Genomic DNA, 24489 nt, shown 5'->3' on the forward strand with positions numbered 1-24489 from the left:
CTCCAGGTTTAACACAGGCAGCAAACAACTGCAGATCACTTTGTAGCTCCTACCATGTAGCTCCTAGCCAGTCATAGGCAGTGGATGATATGGGCCTGCACCAGAGTCCCTCCCAAGAGGCCCCAGAACCAACATACTTAAAGACTGGCTGCAGAGCACCACTCAATTATCCCCACAAGTGGCATTCACAAAGCATGATCTCAAGAGGCACAGAGTGAGCTGGGGCAAATCCCACTCAATGGGGTAAGCCCTCACACACAGTAGCCCTTAATCTGTGAACATGGCCATCCCCACAGCCAATCAGCCTGAGGGTCAATCCCACTCACTGACATGCCAATAGCAATCAAGGTTCAACTGTAATAGGAGGTCACACACAACCCACATAAGGGACTCTCCTGGAACACCCGTCTCTGATGATAGGGAGACTGTGCCAGGACCCCACAAGGCACCTACTACATAAGGCCCCTCAGCCAAGACTGGGAGATATAGCAGATCTACCTAATACATAGAAACAAACACAGACAGGCAGCCAAAATGGGGGAAACAAAGAAATGCATCCCAAATGAAAGAACAGGAAAAAACTCCAGAAAAAGAATTAAGTGAAATGGAGGCAAGCAACCCACCAGATACAGAGTTCAAAACAATGGCTATCAGGATGCTCAAGGAACTAGTGAGAAATTCAACAAAGAAATAGCAAGCATAAAAAAGGTCATAGAAACCATTAAAAAGAACCAGTCAGAAGTGAAAAACACGATCACTGAAACGAAGAATGCACTAGAAGGAATCACTAGCAGACTAGATGAAGCAGAAGATCAAATCAGGGATTTGGAAGACAAGGTAGCAGAAAACATTCAATCAGAACAGCAAAAAGAAAAAAGAATCCAAAAAAATGAGGACAATTTAAGAGACCTCTGGAGCAACATCAAGCCTAACAATATTTGCATCATAGGGGTACCAGAAAGAGAATAGAGACAGCAAGAGACTGAGAACCTATTTGAAGAAATAATTATTGAAAACTTTCCTAACCTGGAAAAAGAAATAGACATAAAAGTTCAGGAAGTGCAGAGTCCCAAACAGAATGAACCCAAACAGGCCCACACCAAGACACCATATAATTAAAATGGCAAAGGTTAAAGACAGAGACAGAATCCTAAAAACAGCAAGAGGAAGACAACTAGTAATTTGTAAAGGAGCTCCCATGAAACTGTCAGCTGATTTCTCAACAGAAACTTTTCAGGCCAGAAGGGATTGGCACAAAATACTGAAAAGATGAAAAGCAAAGGCCTACAACCAAGACTACTCTACCCAGCAAGGCTATCATTTTAAATTAAAGGAGCAATAAAGAGCTTCCCAGACAAGAAAAAGTTAAAGGAATTCACCACCACCAAACCAGTATTACAAGGAATGTTTGAGGGACTTTTTAAAATTGAAAAAAAATCAAAATTATTAATAATAAAATGGCAATAGCCACATATCTATCAATAATTACTTTCGATGTAAGTGGATTAAGTGCTCCAATCGAAAGTCACAGGAGGTTCATATGGTAATTCTATTCTTAATTTTTTGAGGAACCTCCACACTGCCTTCCATAGCAGCTGCACCAATCAGCATTCCCACCAACAGTGTATGAAGATTCCTTTTTTTCCACAGCCTCTCCAACACTTGTTGTTATTTGTCTCGTTGATGATAGCCATTCTAACTGGTGTGAGGTGATATACAATTATGGTTTGTATTTGCATTTCTCTGACGATTAGTGATGCTGAGCATCTTTTCATATGTCTATTGGCCATCTGTATGTCCTCTGGAGAAATGTCTATTCAGGTTCTCTGCCCATTTTTTAATTGGATTGTTTGTTTTTTTGTTGTTGAGTTGTATGAGTTCCTTATATATTTTGGATATTAGCCCCTTATCAGAGGCATTGTTTGCAAATATCTTCTTCCATTTGGTTGGTTGCCTCTTTATATTTTTTTTGATGGTTTCTTTTGCTGTGCAGCAGCTTTTTAGTTTAATAAGTCCCATATGACCCAGCAATCCCTCTCCTGGGTATATACCCCAAAAAATCTGAAAACATTTATCTGAGTAGATACATGTGATTTGATGTTCACTACAGCTTTATTTATGGTGGCCAAAACATGGAAACAACCAAAGCGTCCTTCAATAGATGACTGGATAAAGAAGATGTGATATATATACACAATGGAATACTACTCTGCTGTAAGAAAAGATGAAACATTGTTGTTTGCGACAAAAATGCATGGATCTTGAGATTATTATGCTAACCCAAATAAGTTATCAAAAGTCAAGAACCATATGATTTCACTGATGTGTGTGATATAAAACTGAAAGCAACAAAAGAACAAGACAAACAAAAAAAACAAAAACTCATAGACAAAAGACAATAGTTCAGTGATTACCAGAGAGTAAGGGGAGAGGGTGGTGGTAGATGAGGGTAAACTGGGTCAAATATATGGTGATGGAAGGAGAACTGACTGTGGGTGGTGAACACACAATGTGATATACAAATGATGAATTACAGAATTGTACACTTGAAACCTATGTAATTTTACTAACCATTATCACCCCAATAAATTTCAGTTAAAAAAAGACATAGGAAGGCTGAATGGATAAGAAAACAAAAACCTTACATATGTTGCCTACAAGAGACTCATTTCAAGTTGAAAGACACACACAGACAGAAAGTAAAAAGATGTAAAAAGATATTTCATGAAAATGGTAATGAAAAAAACAAAAAAATGCTGGAGTAGCTATACTTACTCCAGGCAAAGTAGACTTTAACACAAAGGCTATAACAAGAGACAAAGAAGGACCCAGCTATCCCATTTCAGGGTATTTATCCAAAGAAACCCAAATGTTACTCGAGGGGACATTTGCATCCATATGTTCATTACAGCTTTGCTTAACAATGGCCAAGACGTGGAGGCAGCTTGGATGTCCAACAGTAGAAGAATAGATAAAGAGTAGGTGGTAATATACAGTGGGATATTGCTCAGCTATGGAAGGCAATGGGTTTTTGCCATCTGCAGCAGCGTGGAAGGACCTAGAGGGTATTGTGCTGAGTGAAGTATGTCAGACAGCAATAGACAGATGCAATGTGATTTTGCTTATATGTAGAATCTAAAGAACAAAATTAATAAACAAAACAGAACGGACTCATAGATACAGAAAACATTTTGACGGTTGCCAGATGGGAGGGGATTTGGGGTGGTTAAAGGGGAAGGGATTAAGAAGTACAAATTGGTTGTTACAAGTAGTTATGAGGATGTAGGGTGTAGCATAAGGAATATTGATAATAATATTGTAATAACTATGTATTATGTTAGGTGGGTACTAGATTTATTGGGGTGATAGATGGGAGGGCTTTGGGAGTCAGGGTGAAAAAGGTTAAGGGATTAAGAAGTACAAATTGGTAGTTACAAAATAGTCATGGGGATGTAAAGTAAAGCATAGGGAATATAGTCAATGATATGGTAATAATTATGTAGTGCTGGGTGGGGATCACTAGTCAGGGGATCACTTCTTATATAAATATCTAACCACTAAGCTGTACACCTGAAATTAATATAAAATAATATTGAATGTCAACCTTAATCGTAAAATTTTAAAAGGGGAGGAAAACAGAAGGGGAATAAGAGGTCCAAATTTCCAGATTTAAAACAAATAGGTCATGGGGATGTAACATACAGCATAAGGAATGCAGTCAACAATATTGTGATAGCATAGTACAGTATCAAATGGTTGCCAGACTTATCATGGTGATCACTTCTTTAGGTATATAAATGTTGAATAACTATGGTATACCTCTGAAACTAATATAATATTGTATGTTAGCTATATTTTTAATAAAAATCTTTTAAAAATATTTTCATATTGTGAAATTCCATTTGTATAGCATTCTTGAAATGATAAAATTATAGAGATGGAGAACACATTAATGAATGCCAGGGTTTAGAGATATTGTAGAAGAGTATGACTTTACAGGGTTAACATGAGAGATCATTGTGATGATGGAAGAGTTCTGTATCTTCATCGTAAGGGTGCTCACTTCAATTTACACGTGATAAAACTGCATAAAACTATACACACACAAATATATGCAGGTAAACTATTGAAATCATAAGGTCTGCTGGTTGCACCAACATCAATTTCTTGATTTTGATACTGTACTATAGTTGCATAAAACAAAACCAATATTCTTTACAATATTGAATCTTCTGGTCCATGAACATTATATATCTCTCCCTTTAAGTCTTTTAAAATTTGTCTCAGTAATGTTTTGTTATTTTTCAATGTAGAGATTATTTTATATCATTCATATTTATAAATATTTGATATTTTTTATGCTATTTGCTTCCAAAGTGTATGTGAAAATACAGTTTTGTATATTTTCCTGGATCTGGCAACTTTGGTAATTTCACTTATTTCTTATAATTTTGTTTGTACATTCATTTGAATTTTCCATGTACAGTCATGGAAAATGTTTGGAATCCATGTGAATAATGATAGATTCCAAACATTATACATTTTATATCTTGTCTTATATATTTATAGTGCACATATTTTATTATATTACCTAACCTCCAGTACAATTTTAAATAGAAATGATGAGACATCTTGTTTCAGTCCTAATCTTGTGTGAAAGCTTTCAATGTTTCACTATTTTATACCGATGCTTGTTGTAAGGTTGTTGTTGTTGTTGTTGTTTGTAGATACTCTTGATCAAATTAAGGAAATTCTATTTCTAGTGTGCTAGGAATACCTTTTTGATTACAAATGGGAACTCATTCTTACGATATTTTTGCATGACCTTCTGAATTACTAGACTGTGAACTCTGACTTATTTAAATGACATTTAAATATACTTGCTTAGTGCCTCTACTGTACCAGGCCATCTGGCAGGTACTAGAAATGCAAAGATGAACTATCATAGAAAGGGTCATAAAGTGTTTCTGAAGCAGAACTAAAAAGAAATGACTAACAAATAATAAATACCAAATGAAAACTACATATAATTAAAATAAGTTTAAACAAAATGTAATTGATTACTGTCATTGGAATAACTTTAATTCAAACAAGTATACATAATTCACTTTAAATTATTTTTACCTTTCAGACTTGGGATGAAGGTTTAGCAAAGACTGCTAAAGCATGGGCAAACAAGTGCATATTTAAACACAACACCTGTTCAGGAACACCACGTAAATGCCATCCAACTTTTGACTATGTTGGAGAAAATCTCTGGCTGGGAGGATTAAGCATATTCACACCAAACTCAGCTGTTGCTGCTTGGTATAATGAAACTAAATATTATGATTATAATAGACAACGTTGTTCCAAAATTTGTGGCCATTATACACAGGTAAATATTTGACATTTTATTAATTCGGTCTTATATATGCACATTTCAATTACAAGACAAGCATTTTCTTTTGAGTTTCTTTTGAGTATCCTGAAAATGCACCTTCATTTGGAAGATATATTTACTGGGTATAGAATTCTATGGAGTTTTTTTGTTTTTATTTTTGTTTGTTTTTTTGTTCTGATCTTTAAAAATTATTCCACTGTCATCTCAATTTAATGCTTTGATATCCTCAATGTTTCCAACAAGAAATTTACTGTCAACCTTTTATTTATTCCTTTGTAGATAATGTGTCTTCTTTCTCTGACTGCCTTTAAAATTTTTTTATTATACTCCTGAGCAACTTCCTAATGTATTAAAGTTTTCTTTACTGTAGTTTTTGTGCTACAGTTTACTGAGCTTCTTGGAACTGTAGATCTATGATTTCAATTAAATTTGGAAAACTGTTGGCCATTGTTTCTTGAAATATTTCTCTCACTCTCTCCTACTTCTCTCTTCCCAGAGTCCAGTTACCAGTTACTTGAGTTTCCCCACAGTTGATTAATGCTCTCTTCTTTTTTCTTGAATTGTTTTTCACTCTGTAAGAGTGAATTAATTTCATAGAGCCTTACTGCTATATATTTAAGTTCACTAGTCTTTTCTTCTGTGATATTTATTCTATTAATGATAGCTTATTTTTAATGTTAGGTGTTGAAGTTTACATCTCTAAAAAGTTTTATTTTTGTCATTTTATATCATCAGTAACTATATTTAGTATGTTTAATCTTTCATCTTGCTTTTTAACCACATGGGATACATTTATACTAATTACTTTAATGGTTTCCTTACTAATACTAGAATCTATGTTAGTTCTGGGGTAGTTACAATGGATTGATTTTTCCTCTTAATTATGGGTCAAATTTTTCTGCTTATCACAGTGGGTACATTTTATTATATTCCCAAATTTGTAAATTGTGCCTTGTTGGATGCTAGATTTATTTATTTACCTATAATATTCTTGAACTCTCTTCTGGGATACAGCTAAGAAAAGGAATTTGTTTTATCCTTTTGGTTCCTTCTTTTACAATATGTTAGGTGGAACAAAAGCAGTGTCTGGGCTGGGCTAATTATAGCTCAGCAGTGAGGCAAAATTCTTCTGCATATTCTACCCAATGCCCCAGAAATTATGAAACTTGCCAGTCTGGTCAGTGGGCAAAGTCCTATTCCAGGGCCTATGTAAGCACCAGTATTCTTTCCTGAATATTTTATAAGTGGTTCTTTCCCAGATCTAGGACAGTTTCCTCACACACATGCTCTGGTTAGTACTCTGCGGAATTGACAATGAGGACCCCGTGCAGATCTCCACAGCAGTGTGACTGTTTGATGTGTACCTCTGCACTACTACACTCTCTAATCTCCTGCCTCTGTGGTCTCCCCAGACTCTCAGCTCTGTCTCGCAACTATGTGACTCCATCAAGCTTCTCCTGGTTTCTCCACCACCCCTACCCCACCAGTCATGGCTTGGAAACTCTCTCAAAGTAATAAACGGGACAATTGTACAGCTCACATCTGCCCTCACCCCCCAACTCACAGGGAGCATTATCCTTTGCTGTTGTATGTCCAGTATCTTGAAAAACATTATTTCCTATGATTTTTCCAAATCTTTTGGTTGTTTCAGGTGGGTTTTTGGGAGAAATGGAAGTCACTTTTTAGCCAAGCTAATCCTAGACATGGCACTGAGCTCTTAGGAAGGCCCATTTAAGGAAAAGAAAGAGCTAAATCTCTTTTTTAAACTTACTCATCTGTATAAGTTGAATTAACATATACTGTCTTATACCAAGTCATTTTTAACAGGTGCACTGAACAAGGAAATCACCAGCTTCCATGCTCTCCTTCTATTCACTATTTGTCCAAAAACAGGATATTGTAAGTCTGGAAACGCTTCTCAGAACAGATGTTGTTTGCAAAGAATATGGTTTGGCTACCAAAGAAAAGTGAGAGAATGGGGTCAAATGTCAGGTGTCCTGATAACAAGAAGAAAGCAATCTCTCTAAGATGGCATCAAGGCTGAATCTCAGCCTTTATATAATCTTTTGCCTCCTTTTTTGCTGTAAAGAAAAAGGAAGCTGTTTTCAAATACCCCTTAACATTGCTACATCAGAAATGGGAGCTCACCCGTCACTGGCTAATTTATGCATACATTTAAATAATTAGGAGTAGGTACATTCTTATTGGTTCAACAACTGTATCTTGCTTAATGTTCTAAACTAAATGAGGTAAAAATTTCTTACAATTATCATCTTCACATATTAATACTGAAGTTATAACCAATGTCCATATTCATGTTACATCTAGTCACATTAATGAAAGCACTACATTTTAAACCTATACAAAGTCAATATTTATTTTTACCATCCCCAAAGCCAAAAAGAATCACAATCTAGTTATATTAAGCAAAGAGAATTTCATGGTGTAGTCAATTATTCATGAACCAAATTTTTAAACATGATTGCTTGAAAATATATACTTGCAGCCATAGTTTAACTTTCTAAAATATTCAAAAGGAATGGAGCACTTTCACAATCTAGCTTAATCTCGCTGTAGTTAGTGGGAAACTAGCTCAAAATTGATCTGTCACTCTCCACAGCTATACACGTGGTTAGAAGCAAAACTCATCTCTTCTCAGTTCAGTGTGCTTTTATTGCACTTTGCTACCTCTGAGGCAACAAAAGAACCATTAAAATATATTTTGCAAAACTGCTGATTATGGCTACACCGAGGCCATGGGAAACAATGACTAATACATCACTTTATAAAATATGTCAATACATTTTGTTAACTGAATTGTAAAATGAATGGATTCAGGAAATTCATTTGTATTGCGAAAATCTACATCAATTTTCCTTGGATTAGTTTGTATTCCAAAAGGAGTAAAAAAAGTATTTTTTCCCTTCGTTCATTTGGGAAATGGAGGAAAATTCCATTATATCATTGTCAAAAAGAAATACTAATGTTTTCACCTCTTTATCTCTCTGCTCCTGGCTAGTTTTCCAGAGGAATCTTATTCAAGTAACTGCTATTTTTTGCAACTAAACAAAAATAATTATTCACCATACTATATGGTAGGCATTTTTGTTTTGTTTTGCTTTGTTTTGTTTTGTTTTGTTTTGTTTTGTTTTTGCAATCAACTCAATATATTTTAAACTCTATCCCTATCTGTCTGTTGTGATTTGACAGATATAAGAATATGGTTAAGACCACAAATTTAAAATGTGATCATAAACTAAGTAGAATGTTTCTGAGAAAAAGAAATGTAAGTTAATAATTGTTTTCATTTACAGTGTGAACTTAATATTGCTTGTATTATATGCCCATGGAAAGAATAAAAATATATTTCATAAATCATCTGGAAGATATTATTATTTTGGCTATATAGTATATTCTTTTGATTTATAAGAATTATTGGTGAGCAAAAACTAGTTAGGTAGCCCTCATAAAAGCAGTCCTTAAAAAATTGTTTTAAATTAAATATTTGAAATTAAGGGAAAATAGCCAGTAAGTATTTATGCATACTTATTTCTTTGTAGCATGACAAAGATTATACCTATTCACATAATGCATCATGGCATAGAGTTGTTTTGCATGTTTTATTTAAAAATTCCTTTCCTTATAGGTAGTTTGGGCCAATTCATATAAAGTTGGTTGTGCAGTCACACTTTGTTCTAATTTGGGGAGAGGTCAAACTTCAATATTTGTATGTAACTACGGACCTGCGTAAGTTATTTTGCTATTAAAATTATTTTGTATTGAAATAAATGTTAAGAATTGTTTCTAAAATTATGACCTTATACTAAAAAGACAGGTATATCTCCCTCTATAATTCTAATCAAAAGAAACACATGAAAATAGAAAGCGGTGAGAGAATATTACCTGTGTAAAGAATTATACCTGCCATGAAATATTTAAACTTGAGAATGAAAATGATGGAGACTGTTAAGTCAAAAAAGAGATAATATAAAATACATTACCATACTAAATACTAGAATACCAAATATGTTGGCAGGTGCTTCCCTAATATACGAAGTCTGACAATTAGGTTCGTGAACTTGTTGCAAAGATGTTGCAAACCTTTTTTGATATCAGAGGGATTATTCATTATGAATTTGCACCAACTGGCCAAACAGTTAACCAAGTTTACTATTTGGAACTGCTGAAAAAGCTGCATGAAAAAGTTAGAACTTTTCGCCAACAATTCATGGCTCTTGCATCACGACAATGCACCAGCTCAACATGACACTGTCTGTGAGGGAGTTTTTAGCCAGTAAACAAATAACTGTATTGGAACACCCTCCCTACTTACCTGATCTACCTCCCCCATGACTTCTTTTTTACCCAAAAATAAAGGAAATATTGAAAAGAAGACATTTTGATGACATTCAGGACATCAAGGGTAATATGATGACAGCTTTGATGGCCATTCCAGAAAAAGAGTTCCAAAATTGCTTTGAAGGGTGGACTTGGTGCTGGCATCAGTGCATAGCTTCCCAAGGGGAGCATTTCAAAGGTAACTGTAATGATATTCAGCAAATACTTTTTCTAGGATGAGTTCATGAACTTAATTGTCTGACCTCGTAACATAACTGAAATGAGCAAATGATTCAGAATGATAGTAAAAAGCATGTTCTTCTAAGAAAAGAATACCATAATTTTTCATTGCCTTGCTGAGAATTGTACATCTAAATGGAAAAACAATATCAGCCTAACGGAAGCCTCTAAAAATAAAATTCTGATCACAATGGATCTGTACAAGAAAGAAAATAAAGTCCATTAATAATCCAACTCTTTAACAAATAAAAATTTTTAAATAAAATGTACAAAAGATGAAAAAAATAGGCAAAGAATAAATACAAAGAATTGGTAAAAAGAAGCTGAGCTATGCCAAAATTGCTATGGAGAGGTACAAATGTATATATCTCTTTCTGTATTTTCTTCTACCCCCTCTCAGTCAGAAGCAAAAACAAGAATGACAAATGCATAACTTAAAGAGAAGGAAAACAAAGGACAGATGAAACAAACAGAATAGAGAAGAAGAAAATAGCCTCAACCTTAACTATGTCAATAATCACATCCAATGTAAATGGTACAAACACCCGTGAAAAGGCAGAGTTTGTGAGATTGGATAAGAAATCGAGAACAAATTATATGTGGCCTACTCGAAGCACACTTTAAATATAAAGACACAAATAGATGAAAAGAAAAAGGATGGGAAAAAGTTTACCTTGCTAACTTTAGTCAAAATAAAGCTGCAGTTTCTATATTAATATCAAATAATATAGATTTCAGAGAAAAAATATTACCAGGGATAAAAAAGGCCATTACAAAATGATAATGGGGTTAATTAATCAAGAGGCAATTTGGAAAAAGTGGGAAAATTCCTTAAAATACACATATTACAAAAGAGGATAAAATGAAAAGATAACTACAGAGTAGTATCTCTTACGAACATAGGTACAAAAGTTCCTTTAAAAATTTAGCAATTGAATCCAACAATATAGTAAAAGCATAAAATACCTTATCCAAATGAAGTTTATTCAAGGAATGTAGGGCTAGTATAATATTCTAAAATCAATCCATGTAATTCACCATATTAATCAACCTAAAAAGTAAAAATCATATGATGATCTCAATAGATTGAGAAAAAGACAAACATTCATTTTTTAATAAAAGTTCTCTGCCAACTAGAAATAGAAGGAAATTTCTTAAACCCAATAAAGTGCATCCATGACAAACCTGTATGTACTGTTATATCTAATAGCAAAAAATTTTCTGTAAAATACCAGACAGTACTTTCTCTGTACTTTTTTCGTAAAATACAGATAGTAAATATGTTCGGCTTTGCATACACGTGCATTCTGTTACATATTCATCTTTGTGTTTTTGTATTGTTTTCAATAACCTAACCCCTTAAAAATATTTTTTTAAAAAACAATTCTTAGTTCACAAACAAAAACAGATGACAGGCTAGACAAATAGATCAGTGGAATAGCATAAGGAGTTAAATATGCACCTACTATATGATTTATTTATTCCACTCCTAGATATGTATCCAAGTAAATGTATGCCGATAAAAAGACATATCTATATGTTCAAAATGTATATAGTAACTTTAGATGTATAGTTAAAAACTGGAACAGCCCAAATGTCCATCAGTGGATGAATGGATAAATGAATTGTGGTTTATTCTTTAATGGAATACTACAAATGTTATTGTTTTTCTTTGTATACTCTAGGTAAGTAACAGTTTTTTAAGTCTTCCACACAGAGATGGGGGAAAAAAGGTGTTTGTTAAAATGTATCAGCTTATATTATTGTAAAGAAGGCGTAATAGCTGCCAAATGGTTGACCAAATGGTACCATTTTTTTGGTGCATCATCCAACAGAAGAAGATAAGGACTGTGGTATTGAACTTTTAAAGTAAACCATAAGGTGTATGTTCCCATTTGCAATTTAAATTTTGCTTATTCCATTACAAAATCAATAGATAATCCTAGTGTTTTACAACAAAAAAATATGTGGCTGTCACATATATAATTACACTGGTTTCCATCTGATTTGTGTTCCATAGAATATTCAAGAAATATAACTACTACATGAAATAGCCTGTAAAAACCAGTTTTCATTGTTTCTTTTTATAAAACCAATGAGCACAAAATAAGGACAAACGTTATTTTTCCTTTTCAACATTCATGACTTAGTGAGTAACCAAAACAACTTGCATAAATAAATGCACAAAATTAGAGAAATAAACAGCCATTAGGCTAATCAGTGTTTCTCTTTTTTACAGAGGAAATTATGCAAAAACACTCCCTTATGCTAAAGGAGTATCCTGCACTATGTGCGGAAAAGAAGACACTTGCAAAAACAAGCTCTGCGGTAAGCTAAGAGAAAAAAAAATAATAATCGCAATAGTCTATTTGGAGAGCAAAGTTTCCTCAAACTCATTTTGTATTTTAAAATTTAGCTCTCCTCAAGTTTACAGAGAATTATGACTGATATTTGATTTCTGCTATACGATGAAATGAATCAGTTGTCATAAATTATCATACTTAAATTCAGGTGATCTCTCCCTTTTTCACTGATGAATTTCCTTCTCAGGCTAAAGGACAGAAAGGAGTGAAGTATAACTGGGACCAGTGTGCTGTTACACAATATATAATTGCTGCTATACAAATAATTCTTAGTGGAAATCTTTCTTACTTGCATTTGCTTCCATTTGCCTCCTTTCATTAGTTATTATTAAAATAATGACTCACTCAGAAGTAATATAGTAATCAATGTTCAAATTAATTGTGATTGAAAACTAATGTTTCTCTTCCATCATCAGCCTTTTGGTTCTCAGAACAATGATACTTTTTAAGGATAAGTGTATAAATTATTGATTGAGGACAGAAGGAAATGGGTGAAGAGAGGAGATGATTGCGAATTTTTTAAAAAAAGGATTCAATGCCACAAAACAAGAGAGACACACACAAAAAAGGCATATTAAATGATTCTATTTATGTAAAGTTCAAAATCAGGAAAAACTAATCTACATTTGGGGTCAGAATAGCAGTTACCTTGGGAAAGATGAGTTAGTAATTAGAACAGGTTAACAGAAGGTTACCTAGGTGTGTCCACTTTGTAATAATCCATCCAACTTTCCATTTATAATGTATGTATATTCCTATATTCATCTTATACTTCACTTAAAGAGTAAATTAGAGATATGGTCCCTCTAATTTCAATCTCATTTAAGGCAACTTAAAAGATGTACTTATTGGCATCACCACCCACTTGGAAATCAAAGAGATAGAAAGATAACAATGACACACTCTTTTTTTTCACTTCCTCTTCCTGCCCAGTATGCCACAAAATGTCATTTCTCTGAATTAGCCATCTCCAACTTCTCCTCCTCCTATTTTCAACCTGTTTTATACCAAAAAACAAAAAAATCAGATTAAATCATTTATTAAAATTACTCCATTGCTTCATATTGCAAATAAAGAAAAATCTGACTACAACATGTGGCCACAAGCCAAAGCATGACCTGGCACTTGCCTCTGTCTCCTACCATACTTTTTATTAACCTCCCTTTGACACACTAACCTCCATTATCACCACCTTCAAATACTCCAAACTCTTTCTAATAATCCCAGCATCTGAATCACCTGTGGGTCCGTTTCTAGTTTCATGATCGTTTTATTTCTCTTCGTTTTCATAACATGCTCTGTTTCTTGGTGTCGCACATTCTCTTTACAATTCTTCCCCTCCTTACGTGCATATGCCACTCCTCCCATCAAGAACTGGAGCTTATTTCTCCTCCCTTGAACAAGGACTTGACATTGTGCCAGCTCTAGGCCTAGCCTTTAAGAGACCTGGCAGCTTTGGCATTTGCTCTCCTGGAACCTCCACCGCATTTGGAGAAATCCATGCTCTCCTGCAGCAGAGGTCCCCCTGAGAAAGGCCAGGGAAGAGGAGAGGTCATCTTTCTGTTTCAACCCCAACTGAGCTCCAGTGAAATGCAACCATAACATTGAACCCTGATGACCCTACGTATAGCAGAGGAATTGCCTAGCAGAGCCAGACAACCCAGATAACTGAGAAATAATAATCAATTGTTATTGTTTTAAGCCATTAAGTTCTGGAAGTTTGTTTCACGGCAGTAGTTTGCAGAAACACTTGGTATGACTACGAAGTTCTTATCAAACACCTAACAACACGTGTAAAACAACAATGTAGAGAATTCTCCCTTTTCCTCTGCTGAACAGATGGACACAGGGTCGTTCACCTTATCCAAATACAACTTAGTCAAGGCTGGGATACAGTTTATGTAAAGCTTGGCTGCCCCTCTTTCAAGGGTGTAGACTTGGAGGGTTTTCCACTGAGACCCTAGTGGGTTCACTGTTGCCTTCCCCTGGTGGGTTCTGAATTCCAATCCCTTATTACTTGAGCACGCTGAAATTAGTAAAAAACAAAAAGAAAGAAAGGAAAAAAGAAAAATCTGCTTTGACCTCAAGAGAGTTTCAGCCTCCTGCCCCTCACAGGTTCAAAATTAAACTAATAGCTTGAGTACAAAATGGGCATCTCCTAGGCTCATTTCTTCCCCCTTTAGCTCTCACCTGAATCTTGAGGTACTCAGTTCTTCCATTTTCTCTCTCTAGCCTTGCAAGGTCAACAAAAACTCTGCTGCTTTCTCTTTCCCAAAAATCAGCCTCTGCCAGAGCTAAGCCCAGATTTTCAGTCCTACACGTGGGCCCAGAATCAAAAAGTGGCCCCAGAGAAAGAGCAACTTGCTTAGCAATGGCCCACCTCTCTACGGATCTCCACTCTGAAAGCTTCACGCTCCAGTCTTTGTTGCTTTAGCAAATCTCTGATGCTCTGAAACATTGTTTTGTTGTATTTTATTTGGATTTTCTAGCTGCACTTGATGACAGCTTTTGTCTGTCATAAACTACTATTTCAGCAGGTACTGACAATGGTCACCAAAACAACACCAGGCAAGCTGCAAAGGTTACAATAAACTCTGATACCTGGTCGGAGGTATTCTCTCAACTTGTTTCTTTTCCAAATTATTCAGAAATTTGGGGCTATTCTTGGACGTTTCCTCTTGCAAATTAGTGTTAGAATAAACTTATCAATTCCACAGAAAGACCGTGAGATTTTGGTTGGAGTTACATTGAAATTATAGATAAATTTAAGAAGAATTAACATCTTTACAGCATTGGCTATTTATATTAATAAAGATAGTTTATTTGTGTCTTTTTAAACATCTGTGAGTTAAGTTTTGAAATTTTGTCAGTAAAGGTCTTGCATCATCAAATTAGATTCCTTAGTAACATGTATTTGTTGCAATAAGTGGTATTTTAAAATTATATTTCCTAATTGAATTTTGCTTATTTGTAGAAATATAAATTATTTTATATTAGTCTATTATCCAAGAATCTTATTAATTCTGTTATTATATCTAATAGTTTGTTGATTCTTTTGGATTTTCTATAACAGTTATGTTATCCATAAAAAATGCAAGTTTTGTTCTGTCTTCTAATCTTTATATCAGTTATTTATTTTACTGATAATGAATACTCAGTGAATCCTCTAGTGCAATGTTGAACATGAGCTGTAATTGGAGGCACATATTCTCTTGTTCCTGACTTTAGGTTAGGGACAATGTTTCATCATTGCACATATTTGCTTTAGATTGTTTTTAGTTAGTCCTCATTGCCAAGTTATGGAAGTTTTCTCTTTTCCTTATTTTACTATGAGCTTTTATCTTGAATGAATGTTTAATATTATCAGATTCTTTTTCCTGCTCCTCTTGAAACTATCCCCAATTTTTTTCATTTAATGTCTTAATGTTGTAATTGTTGTGAACTACACCAAAACATTTCTTTTTCTTTTTTCTTTGTGGAAACTGTTTTGGAAGTAATACTTGGTAACTTTCATTTTTTCTAATTTACTTGTGCTTTCAATTCCTCTCTGAGTAAATATAATTTTTTTTTAAATTGGGCCATTTCACTATTTTCAAATTATTGTAAAGAGATAGGTACATGGTGGTTTTTTAATTTTTTAAATCTTTTATCATATCCTATTTCCTGTTTCTATTTTGCTTATGTATTGTTTCCCTTGTTCTTACTTTTTAAACTACTTTATTGAGGTATCATTGAATGTATAAAAGCTGTACATATATTAAATATATTCAAGATAACCACTGAGATTTATACTTTTATATAGGTACTGGGAGTTAAGTGATGGCCTGGTATCCACTTTTAAACTACTATTTCATTTCTGTGATAAATCCAACTTGGTCATATTTCTTTTATACTCGTAGATGGCTAGATTCTTGTTAACTTACAGTTTTTGCATTTAATTTTAGAATTATCATTAGGCTGTCCTCCATTTTTCATATGATTTTGACTTCCAGGTATTAGTAGCCTCATAAAAGAAGTTGAAAGTTGGGAAACATTACCTCTTTAATATTTTGGTTACAGTTTGTATAAGATTCTGATATTTTTTGAATATTTGGGAGAAGTTTTCTGTAAAACGATTTTGTTCTGGGTTGTGCCAGTGCGTGTTTGCACATTTTAAACTACTGATTTAATTTCTTAAATGTTATGTGATATTAACGTTTTAGGGTAAAATTAATAAGCTTGTTTTATACAATGAAATTCTTTTATATTTTTATCTCTGCTGTTACATCCAATTATATAAGTCCTACGACTTTTGATTTGTGCCTTCTCTGTTGTTTGCTGTTGATCAGTTTCTACAGAAAACTAACTTTTAGTTTTGTTGACTTCCTTTTTGAGAAGTCAGGACATATAGTGTAATGGTTAAATGTATAGGCCTTGGAGTCAGATGGCTCGACTCAGGAGGTGATTGAGAGGATTAAGTATGATAAATCATACAAAGTGATCTGAGCCCAAAATAAAATTCTCAATAAATTTCAGCTGTTATTATAGTTAAGTTCCTCATTATTTTCTATCTTTTGACCTAGTTTAGTTTTTTTCATAGCACTAATCATTCTCCGAAATTATACTTTTTACTCATTTTTATTTATTCCATTTTAAAATTGATGATAGATTTCTCTCCTTACTTTTCTGTTAAAAAAAGTACTTTCTGCATATAGTAACAAGTGTTGGAGAGGCTATGGAGAAAAAGGAACCCTCATACACTGTTGGTGGGAATGCAGACTGGTGCAACTGTTATGGAAGGCAGTGTGGAGGTTCCTCAAAAAATTACAAATAGAATTACCATATGACCCAGCAATCCCTCTCCTGGGTATCTACCAAAAAAATCTGAAAACGTCTACACATAAAGACACGTGTGCTCCAATGTTCATTGCAGTTTTGTTTACGGTGGCCAAGACATGGAAACAACCAAAATGTCCTTCAATAGATGAATGGATAAAGAAGTTGTGGTATATATACACAATGGAATATTATTCAGCGGTAAGAAAAGAGGATATAAGAACATTTGTGACAACATGGATGGATCTTTAGAGTATAATGCTAAGCGAAATAAGTCAGACAGAAAAAGCAGAGAACCATATGATTTCACTGATATGTGGTATATAAACCAAAAGCAACAAAAGAACAAGGCAAACAAATGAGAAACAAGAACTCATAGACACAGACAATAGTTTAGTGGTTACCAGAGGGTAAGGAGGGTGGGGGGTGGGAGATGAGGGTAAAGGGGATCAAATATATGGTGATGGAAGGAGAACCGACTCCGGGTGGTGAACACACAATGGGATTTATAGATGATGTAGTACAGAACTGTACAACTAAAATCTATGTAATTTTACTAACAATTGTCACCCCAATAAATTAAAAAAATAATTTAAAAATATAAATAAATAAATAAATAAATAAATAAACAAACAAATAAATAAATAAATAAGCACTTTCTTGTTTCCTGGTAACTATCACATCCAAAGTCTAGAATCATGCTCAGTAGGCAGAAAAATTGCAGAATCCTGTCAGAATGCAAATATGGGAGAAAAATTTGATGGGGGAAAGACATAGAAGAAAATGTGGAGCAAGGGCCACTATAGAAATGAGTGAGATATTTGATAGAAGGTTCTTGGTACCCAAAATTCAACATGAAGGCATCCCTTTTTCAGGGACTCTCAATGGGCATGGAAGAGTGTCAAAAATAAAGTTAACAACTGTACATAGCTTTGTCTCTGTTTGGCTTCTGTGCCTTCAAAACGAGACTCATTACAAAAATATTTGAGGACATGACTGTTTGCAGGGGGCACCATACAGCACTGTGGGATTTCGGGAGGAAGCTTTCATTTTCTTAAGTTAAAAAGCCAAATTTTGTTTCCTAAATTAATTATCTTATTCTAAAAGCCAGAAAAGCAAGTGAATGCTTTTAATTTTACAATATTATTTTTTTTCTATTTTAGAAAATAAAGAACGTGATAAACTTCAAAGTACGTATCAAAATATTTCAGCTTTGATTCAATTATTTTGTTCCCTTGAAACTAAACTGAGTTCTTAACTATTGATTTTAATTACAGACTATCCAAATTGGATCCCACAGGGGAAAGCACCTCAGCAGAGAGCATGTCATCTACTGTACCTAATTTATGTTCTGCTGAGAATGCTTTAAGTGTCATTTATGTATAACAGAAATTCTTAGCCATGACAATAAAGGAGTAGTTCATGGATAAATGTAACTCTCATCAGTTTAATTATGAAAAGTTCTACACTCTTGTCTGTTATCTAAATTCAAGGTCTGTTTTTAAGTCAAAAGGTGTATTGCAGTATAGAAGGGTAGCAGGAAAAAAAATCTTAAGGCTATGTTTTTAAATTACAATATTACATGGATCAAAAAAGTCCCATTCTCTAATATTCTGAATTGTCATTTTAGTTGCAATAGACCTAAAGAATTAAACATTTCAGATATAGATATTTTCCTTATATACTAGTAGTTTCCTTTAAGAATGCCATGAACAATACTCAGAAACAAAATGTAATTAAGGTAAGTTTCAGATACCATGTAATGTTATATTATTGACATAATCAATATTTTGGAAAATGGATGAGAACACATTGAATTCAAAATGGGAAATCAATTAAATTTAAAAATGTTGAAAGTTAAATGTACATTCTGAAAATTAAAATCACACTCTTTTATAGATTTTATTTTTAAATGTGCCCTATATTTAAAAAAAAAACAAAACAGAATTTAGATAGCATATCTTTTAAAACCCTATACAAAATTATTTGTAGTGTAGTTAACAACATCTCTACGAACCAAAACATTGCTCAATTCTGCCATTTCTTTTGGTCTGAAGACCAAAAAACAAACAAAAAATATCCCAGATTATTCAATTAATTCCATTTTTAAAATCCTTTGTATTGAATTATTGACTCCTCTGGGTTAAATTATATCTTTTCCTTCTCAACTAAAGAAACCACCAACTTCCCTCAGCTATAAATATTAAAAATAATTGTAAAATATTTTTAACATGACTGAGAGTTATTTTACATATATTGACAAATACTTAGGAATTTCCACATTGCTGGGTGACTGAAGCTATTTTAAAGAATGAAACCAAGTGATTTTGAATTTCAAATCTGCTACTATTAGTCCAGATTCTTCAGAGAAACAGAACCAATGGGGGGAGACTGAGAGAGAGTGATAAAAAGAAAAAGAAAGAAAGAGGAGAGATATTTTAAGAAATTGGTTTACATGATGTGATAGCAAGTCTGAAATCTGTAAGACAAGCTGGCAGGATGGAGATTCAAGTAAGAGTTGCTATTGCACTATTGAATCTGAAGACTAGAAAAGAGTTTCTATTTTGCAATCTGAAGGCAATAAACCTTCAGGAAATCTCTGTCATTGCTCTTAAGGCCTTCAACTGATTGGATGTGACCCACCCATATTATGGAGGATAACCGTCTTTACTTAAAGTCAACTGATTATAAATGTTAATCATATCATTACAGCAATATCTACACTAATATTTGAGCAAACTCTATCCACCATAGTCTAGCCATATCAACACATAAAATTAACCATCAGATTGCTATTTGGTATCATGTACAAGATCTGACAATTAAGATTGCGAACTCATCCTAGAAAAAGTACTACATACCTCATTGCTGAATATCACTATGGTCACCTTCCAAGTACTCCCCTTGGGAAGCTATGAACGAACGCCAGCGCCTAATGCACCCTTCAAAGCAATTTAGGAGCTCTTTTTCTGGAATGGCCATCAGAGCTGTCGTTGTATTACTCTTGATATCATCCAAATGTCTTCCTTTCAATATTTCCTTTATCTTCGGGTAAAGAAAGAAGTCATTAGGGACCAGATCACATGAGTAGGGAGGGTGTTCCAATACAGTTATTTGTTTACTGGCTAAAATCTACCTCACAGACAGTGTCGTGTGTGCTGGTGCATTGTCGTAATGCAAGAGCCATGAATTGCTGGCAAAAAGTTCAGGTCATCTAACTTTTTCATGCAGCTTTTTCAGCACTTCCAAATAGTAAACTTGGGTAACTTTTGTCCAGTTGGTACAAATTCATAATGAATAATCCCTCTGATATCAAAAAAGGTTAGCAACATCGTTGCAACAAGTTCATGAACTTAATTGCCCCACCTTTGTATATGGAGTCATTATCTTCTTAAAAAACTATTGCTATTTGTTTATTGCATTGTTAAAATTTGAATTCATAATTAATTACTCCTTAACTTGCAATTTGAAATAGACTAAAGGTAAAATGACATATACAGAGTATACTTCTATATCAGTTGTATTGTCTTCGTGGATTTTTAATTAAACATTTTTATTAAAAATTAAAATATCCTCTGATTTTTAATATAATTACTGCCTTATTTCTTCAGACTTCTTATTAATCCAAGCATATATAAGTTCCTTAAATCAGATTAATTAAATTCTATAGACCACATAAGAAATGAATTTTTACAGAATTATATTCTCTGATATTGAAGAAATATTTGCAAAAGAGTATTAAATTGACACTGCTACAAGAACTTGCAAGTAGTGGTATTTCTCAGAAAATGAGGTGTCTATTTGCAGTGTTCTATCTACACTTAAGCTGTGAGCAGAGGCTGGACAGGGGGAGGGCCTCTGCCTTAGTAGTGGAGTTTCCCTTCACTGGCAACAAGAGAAAATTCTGGGCCAATGAGATATATTTTCTATTCCTTGTGACCATAACCACAGGCTCCTGACAGGTACCTTACAATTCTTTTACTCCAAAGGGATCTCATTCTTAACAGTGACTGTAGTAAACCCTTCTATTTCACTCACAATGGATTTATTAGACTAACTTCTCTGGGCTGGGCCTTTTCAAATTACAGAAGGCGGTTAAGCCAGAGGTTGGGCAGTGCATTTTTTGTCCGACTAAGCTACATCTGGAGGTAAAGTGATCAGACTTGTCAGTCTTAGCTAGGCAAGGTTTATCCCATTCTTACCACTTCGGAAGGATGGTGAGGAGATGGTTCAAAAGTAGGCCCTGTAATTTTTTGATTATGCATCCCTATCAGTAAAAAAAATACCACAGAATAACCAAGAGTCCTGGTTTGCCTGCGACTGAGGGGTTTCTCAGGACCTAGGAAAATAGGACAAACCCAAGGCATACCCTAACATACCAGGAAGTTGGTAATCCTAAACTTGAACCAAAAGTATACATGTACCATTAATTACATGTATTATGTGTAGTTTTATAATAGAGCAATACATATTTTAAAATACATCAAAATTGAACCTGAAAAAGATGACATAAAATGAATTTTACAATACGTGCTCAAGAGATGTTTACACCAGAAAGATGATAATTAAATGATTGATATTGTTTGTTTGCACTTGTAACTTTACAACTCCAATTAATCTGCAATGTTTTTTCAGCTATTTTTGCAAGACATATGACCATTTTGTTATACTTGGCTTAGTTAAAACTAAGTAATGCGTATAATCTGTAATTAAATCTACCTGGACTCACACGCTACCATAACAGAAACCAGCAAATCTCATAATCATCATTCTTAGTGGAACTCCCATTTTCCCTCAGGAATGCCGCCTTGCAATGCCACCAAGTCAAAACCACCACTCAACTGGAATTGCACACATTGGATTTGCATCTCATAGCTAGTGAAATCACACTGATTATCATAAGAATAATTCAATAAGTATGTTAAGCATGAAAAATTTATTTTAGTCCTTGTCAATATAAATAAAAATGAGATATTATTTATTAATAGTATTAATTTAATAATAGCAATACCTAACGTTAAGTAATGTTATCAATGTGCCAAGCACTAACTGCTTCATGTATACTAATTTATATAATCCGCTCAATAATTCTGAGGTAAATGTTATTAATTTTCATTTCTTGAACTACTAGTAAACTTACACATATTTTCATAAACTGCACTCAGATTTATAAATATATTTTTGAGAGTTAAGATAGTTTGGGGGAATGCTGTCCTTTTTGGGAGGATTTCTAAGACTTGTTACATACATATAACCATACTAAATAAATATTAACCTTATAAATATTAAGAGTAACTGTGTAGATGCCTGATCACTGTGCTAAACACCTGAAGCTGAAGTTGAATAATATTGAATGTCAACTATAATGACATATATATATATATATATATGTGTGTGTGTGTGTGTGTGTGTGTGTGTGTGTGTGTATATTTTCATGGGAGGTGGAGTACAGCATAGGGAATATAGATAGTCAATGGAATTGTAACAGCTATATTTGATGTCAGAGGGGTAGTAGACTGGGGGGTTATCACTTTGTGAGGGGTGTAAATGTAGGGGTGTAAATGTCTATTACATTGTTTTGTACACCTGAAACAAACAAACAAAAAGAACATTCAGAGTGATGTAAATTTAGTAGTCAAAATTGCATATAAATATACCCAGAGTTCTACTCTATTTTATGGTTTGGACTTTGGGATAAAGGCAAACTGTAGTTTAGTTCCTGAGATGACCTTCCACCACATTGTTTTTGGCTTTTATAGTTGTTGTTGTTCCTGTTCACTTTCTTCATTCTTTTTTCTAATGGTGCTGTTTATTTTCTTAGGAACATTATATTATTATTAAATGTGCATGTACCTTAATAGCACATCAGTGATTTTAATCCTTTGACATTTACCTACCAAATATCTTTCCCAGGTATCTTCTCTTTACATTTTAATGAAGTGCATCTTCCCACTTTTTCTCAATTTTTCCATCTGTAAAATGGAGATAATAATATCTGTTTCTTAAGGTTTTTATCTCTTAAATGAGTTGATATTTTCGAAGCATTTAAAATAGTGCAGGTAGTTCTGGAAGCACTGGTGATGATTATAGAGCACTGTAAACGTAATTGCCACTGAATTTTACACTAAAAATAGTTAAAATGGTAAATTTTGTTATTTATATTTTACCACAATAAAAAAAATAGTGCATAACACGTAGTAAGGATTTTTGAAAGAAATTAACTATAGCATTTACTACTCTGTATTGTAATTGTTTGATGATTTGTCTGTATTACCTTTAACTGTATAAGTTAACATACCTAGCTTGTTCAGCACTTGTAGCTCTAGCATGGGCTCTGACACAAAGAAAGTCCTAAAGAAATACTTATTAATGAGTGGGGTGTCTAGCAACGGAATGGGCAGCCTGAAAGATGGTGACTTCCCTGCTGGTGTAATTGTTTAAGCAGAGGATATGATGATCTCCTATGGGTGAAGTGTCAGAGAATAAGCCCAATACATGGGACTAGTAAAAAAGCCTAAAATTTCTTGTAATCTAGGATAGCAAGCATTATTCTGTTTATCTCATGCTTTACTGTAGCAGTTTTTATACTCTAACAGTACCAACATAATAAAGGAATTCCATCTTTCAGCACTTGCCACCTTCACCCCTAAAATAGGCTCTGGTCATATAAAACACTCAGACTTTTCAGCTCTCCAGGCATATTACATGCTTTTTCCTTTGTTTAGAAAGCACTCTTCCACCTGTGTGCTTCACTTTCTTGATGTCATCCTCCACAAAGTCTTCCCTGGTACTCAAATATTGTTCCATATATGCTGCAATAGCATTTTGGCTTTTTATTTTTCACATGATATAAAAGCTGCCAATTTGCTAGTTTTCTAAACTGTAAGGTACTTGGAAGCAGGGTCTGTGCTTGTCTATTGGTCTTTCTCAACCCCCTAACACATTCTCTGGTAATTAATATTTACTAAAAGACATGAATAAAACCATCTTGTGAAGTCTATTGCTTTCAATTGTGTACACCATAGATAATTTTTGAAGCCCTTTTTTTTTTTTTTAGATATTTTGGCCAACCAGTTACAATGCTTTCTTTGTGGCAAAATTCTGCCCAAGTATCACTGATTTTGAGTATCTCCTTAATGCTATCAAGCACAATAGGTTATATGCAAATGTGTACCCTCAAACAAATATATGCTTTTATTTTGTGCCTAGAACGTACATTCTTCAAAGCAAGTACTCTTAAGCAAGATGTTTGGAGGTAAAAGCCCAGGCCAAAACTTGCTAGGACACTAGCCATTTTTGTCTGAAAGAAGAAATGAAAACAATAAGTTCTTACCTACTGTGGACTAGACA

General features: G+C 33.8%; 1 protein-coding gene across 1 annotated transcript in view; it reads left to right on the forward strand.

Moving 5' to 3' along the window:
• Positions 1-18508, forward strand: part of LOC117028855 (GLIPR1-like protein 1) — a 35470-nt gene extending 16962 nt beyond the window's left edge. Inside the window, exons 2-6 of the mRNA XM_033117698.1 lie at positions 5132-5377; positions 9030-9130; positions 12201-12289; positions 18303-18329; positions 18417-18508. Of these exons, the coding sequence (XP_032973589.1) occupies positions 5132-5377; positions 9030-9130; positions 12201-12289; positions 18303-18329; positions 18417-18508 (555 nt within the window). The remainder of the gene's footprint in view (positions 1-5131; positions 5378-9029; positions 9131-12200; positions 12290-18302; positions 18330-18416) is intronic.
• Positions 18509-24489: the final 5981 nt, after the last annotated feature.

The sequence above is a fragment of the Rhinolophus ferrumequinum genome, chromosome 10 (genome assembly GCF_004115265.2).
Source record: "Rhinolophus ferrumequinum isolate MPI-CBG mRhiFer1 chromosome 10, mRhiFer1_v1.p, whole genome shotgun sequence".
Lineage (NCBI taxonomy): Eukaryota > Metazoa > Chordata > Mammalia > Chiroptera > Rhinolophidae > Rhinolophus > Rhinolophus ferrumequinum.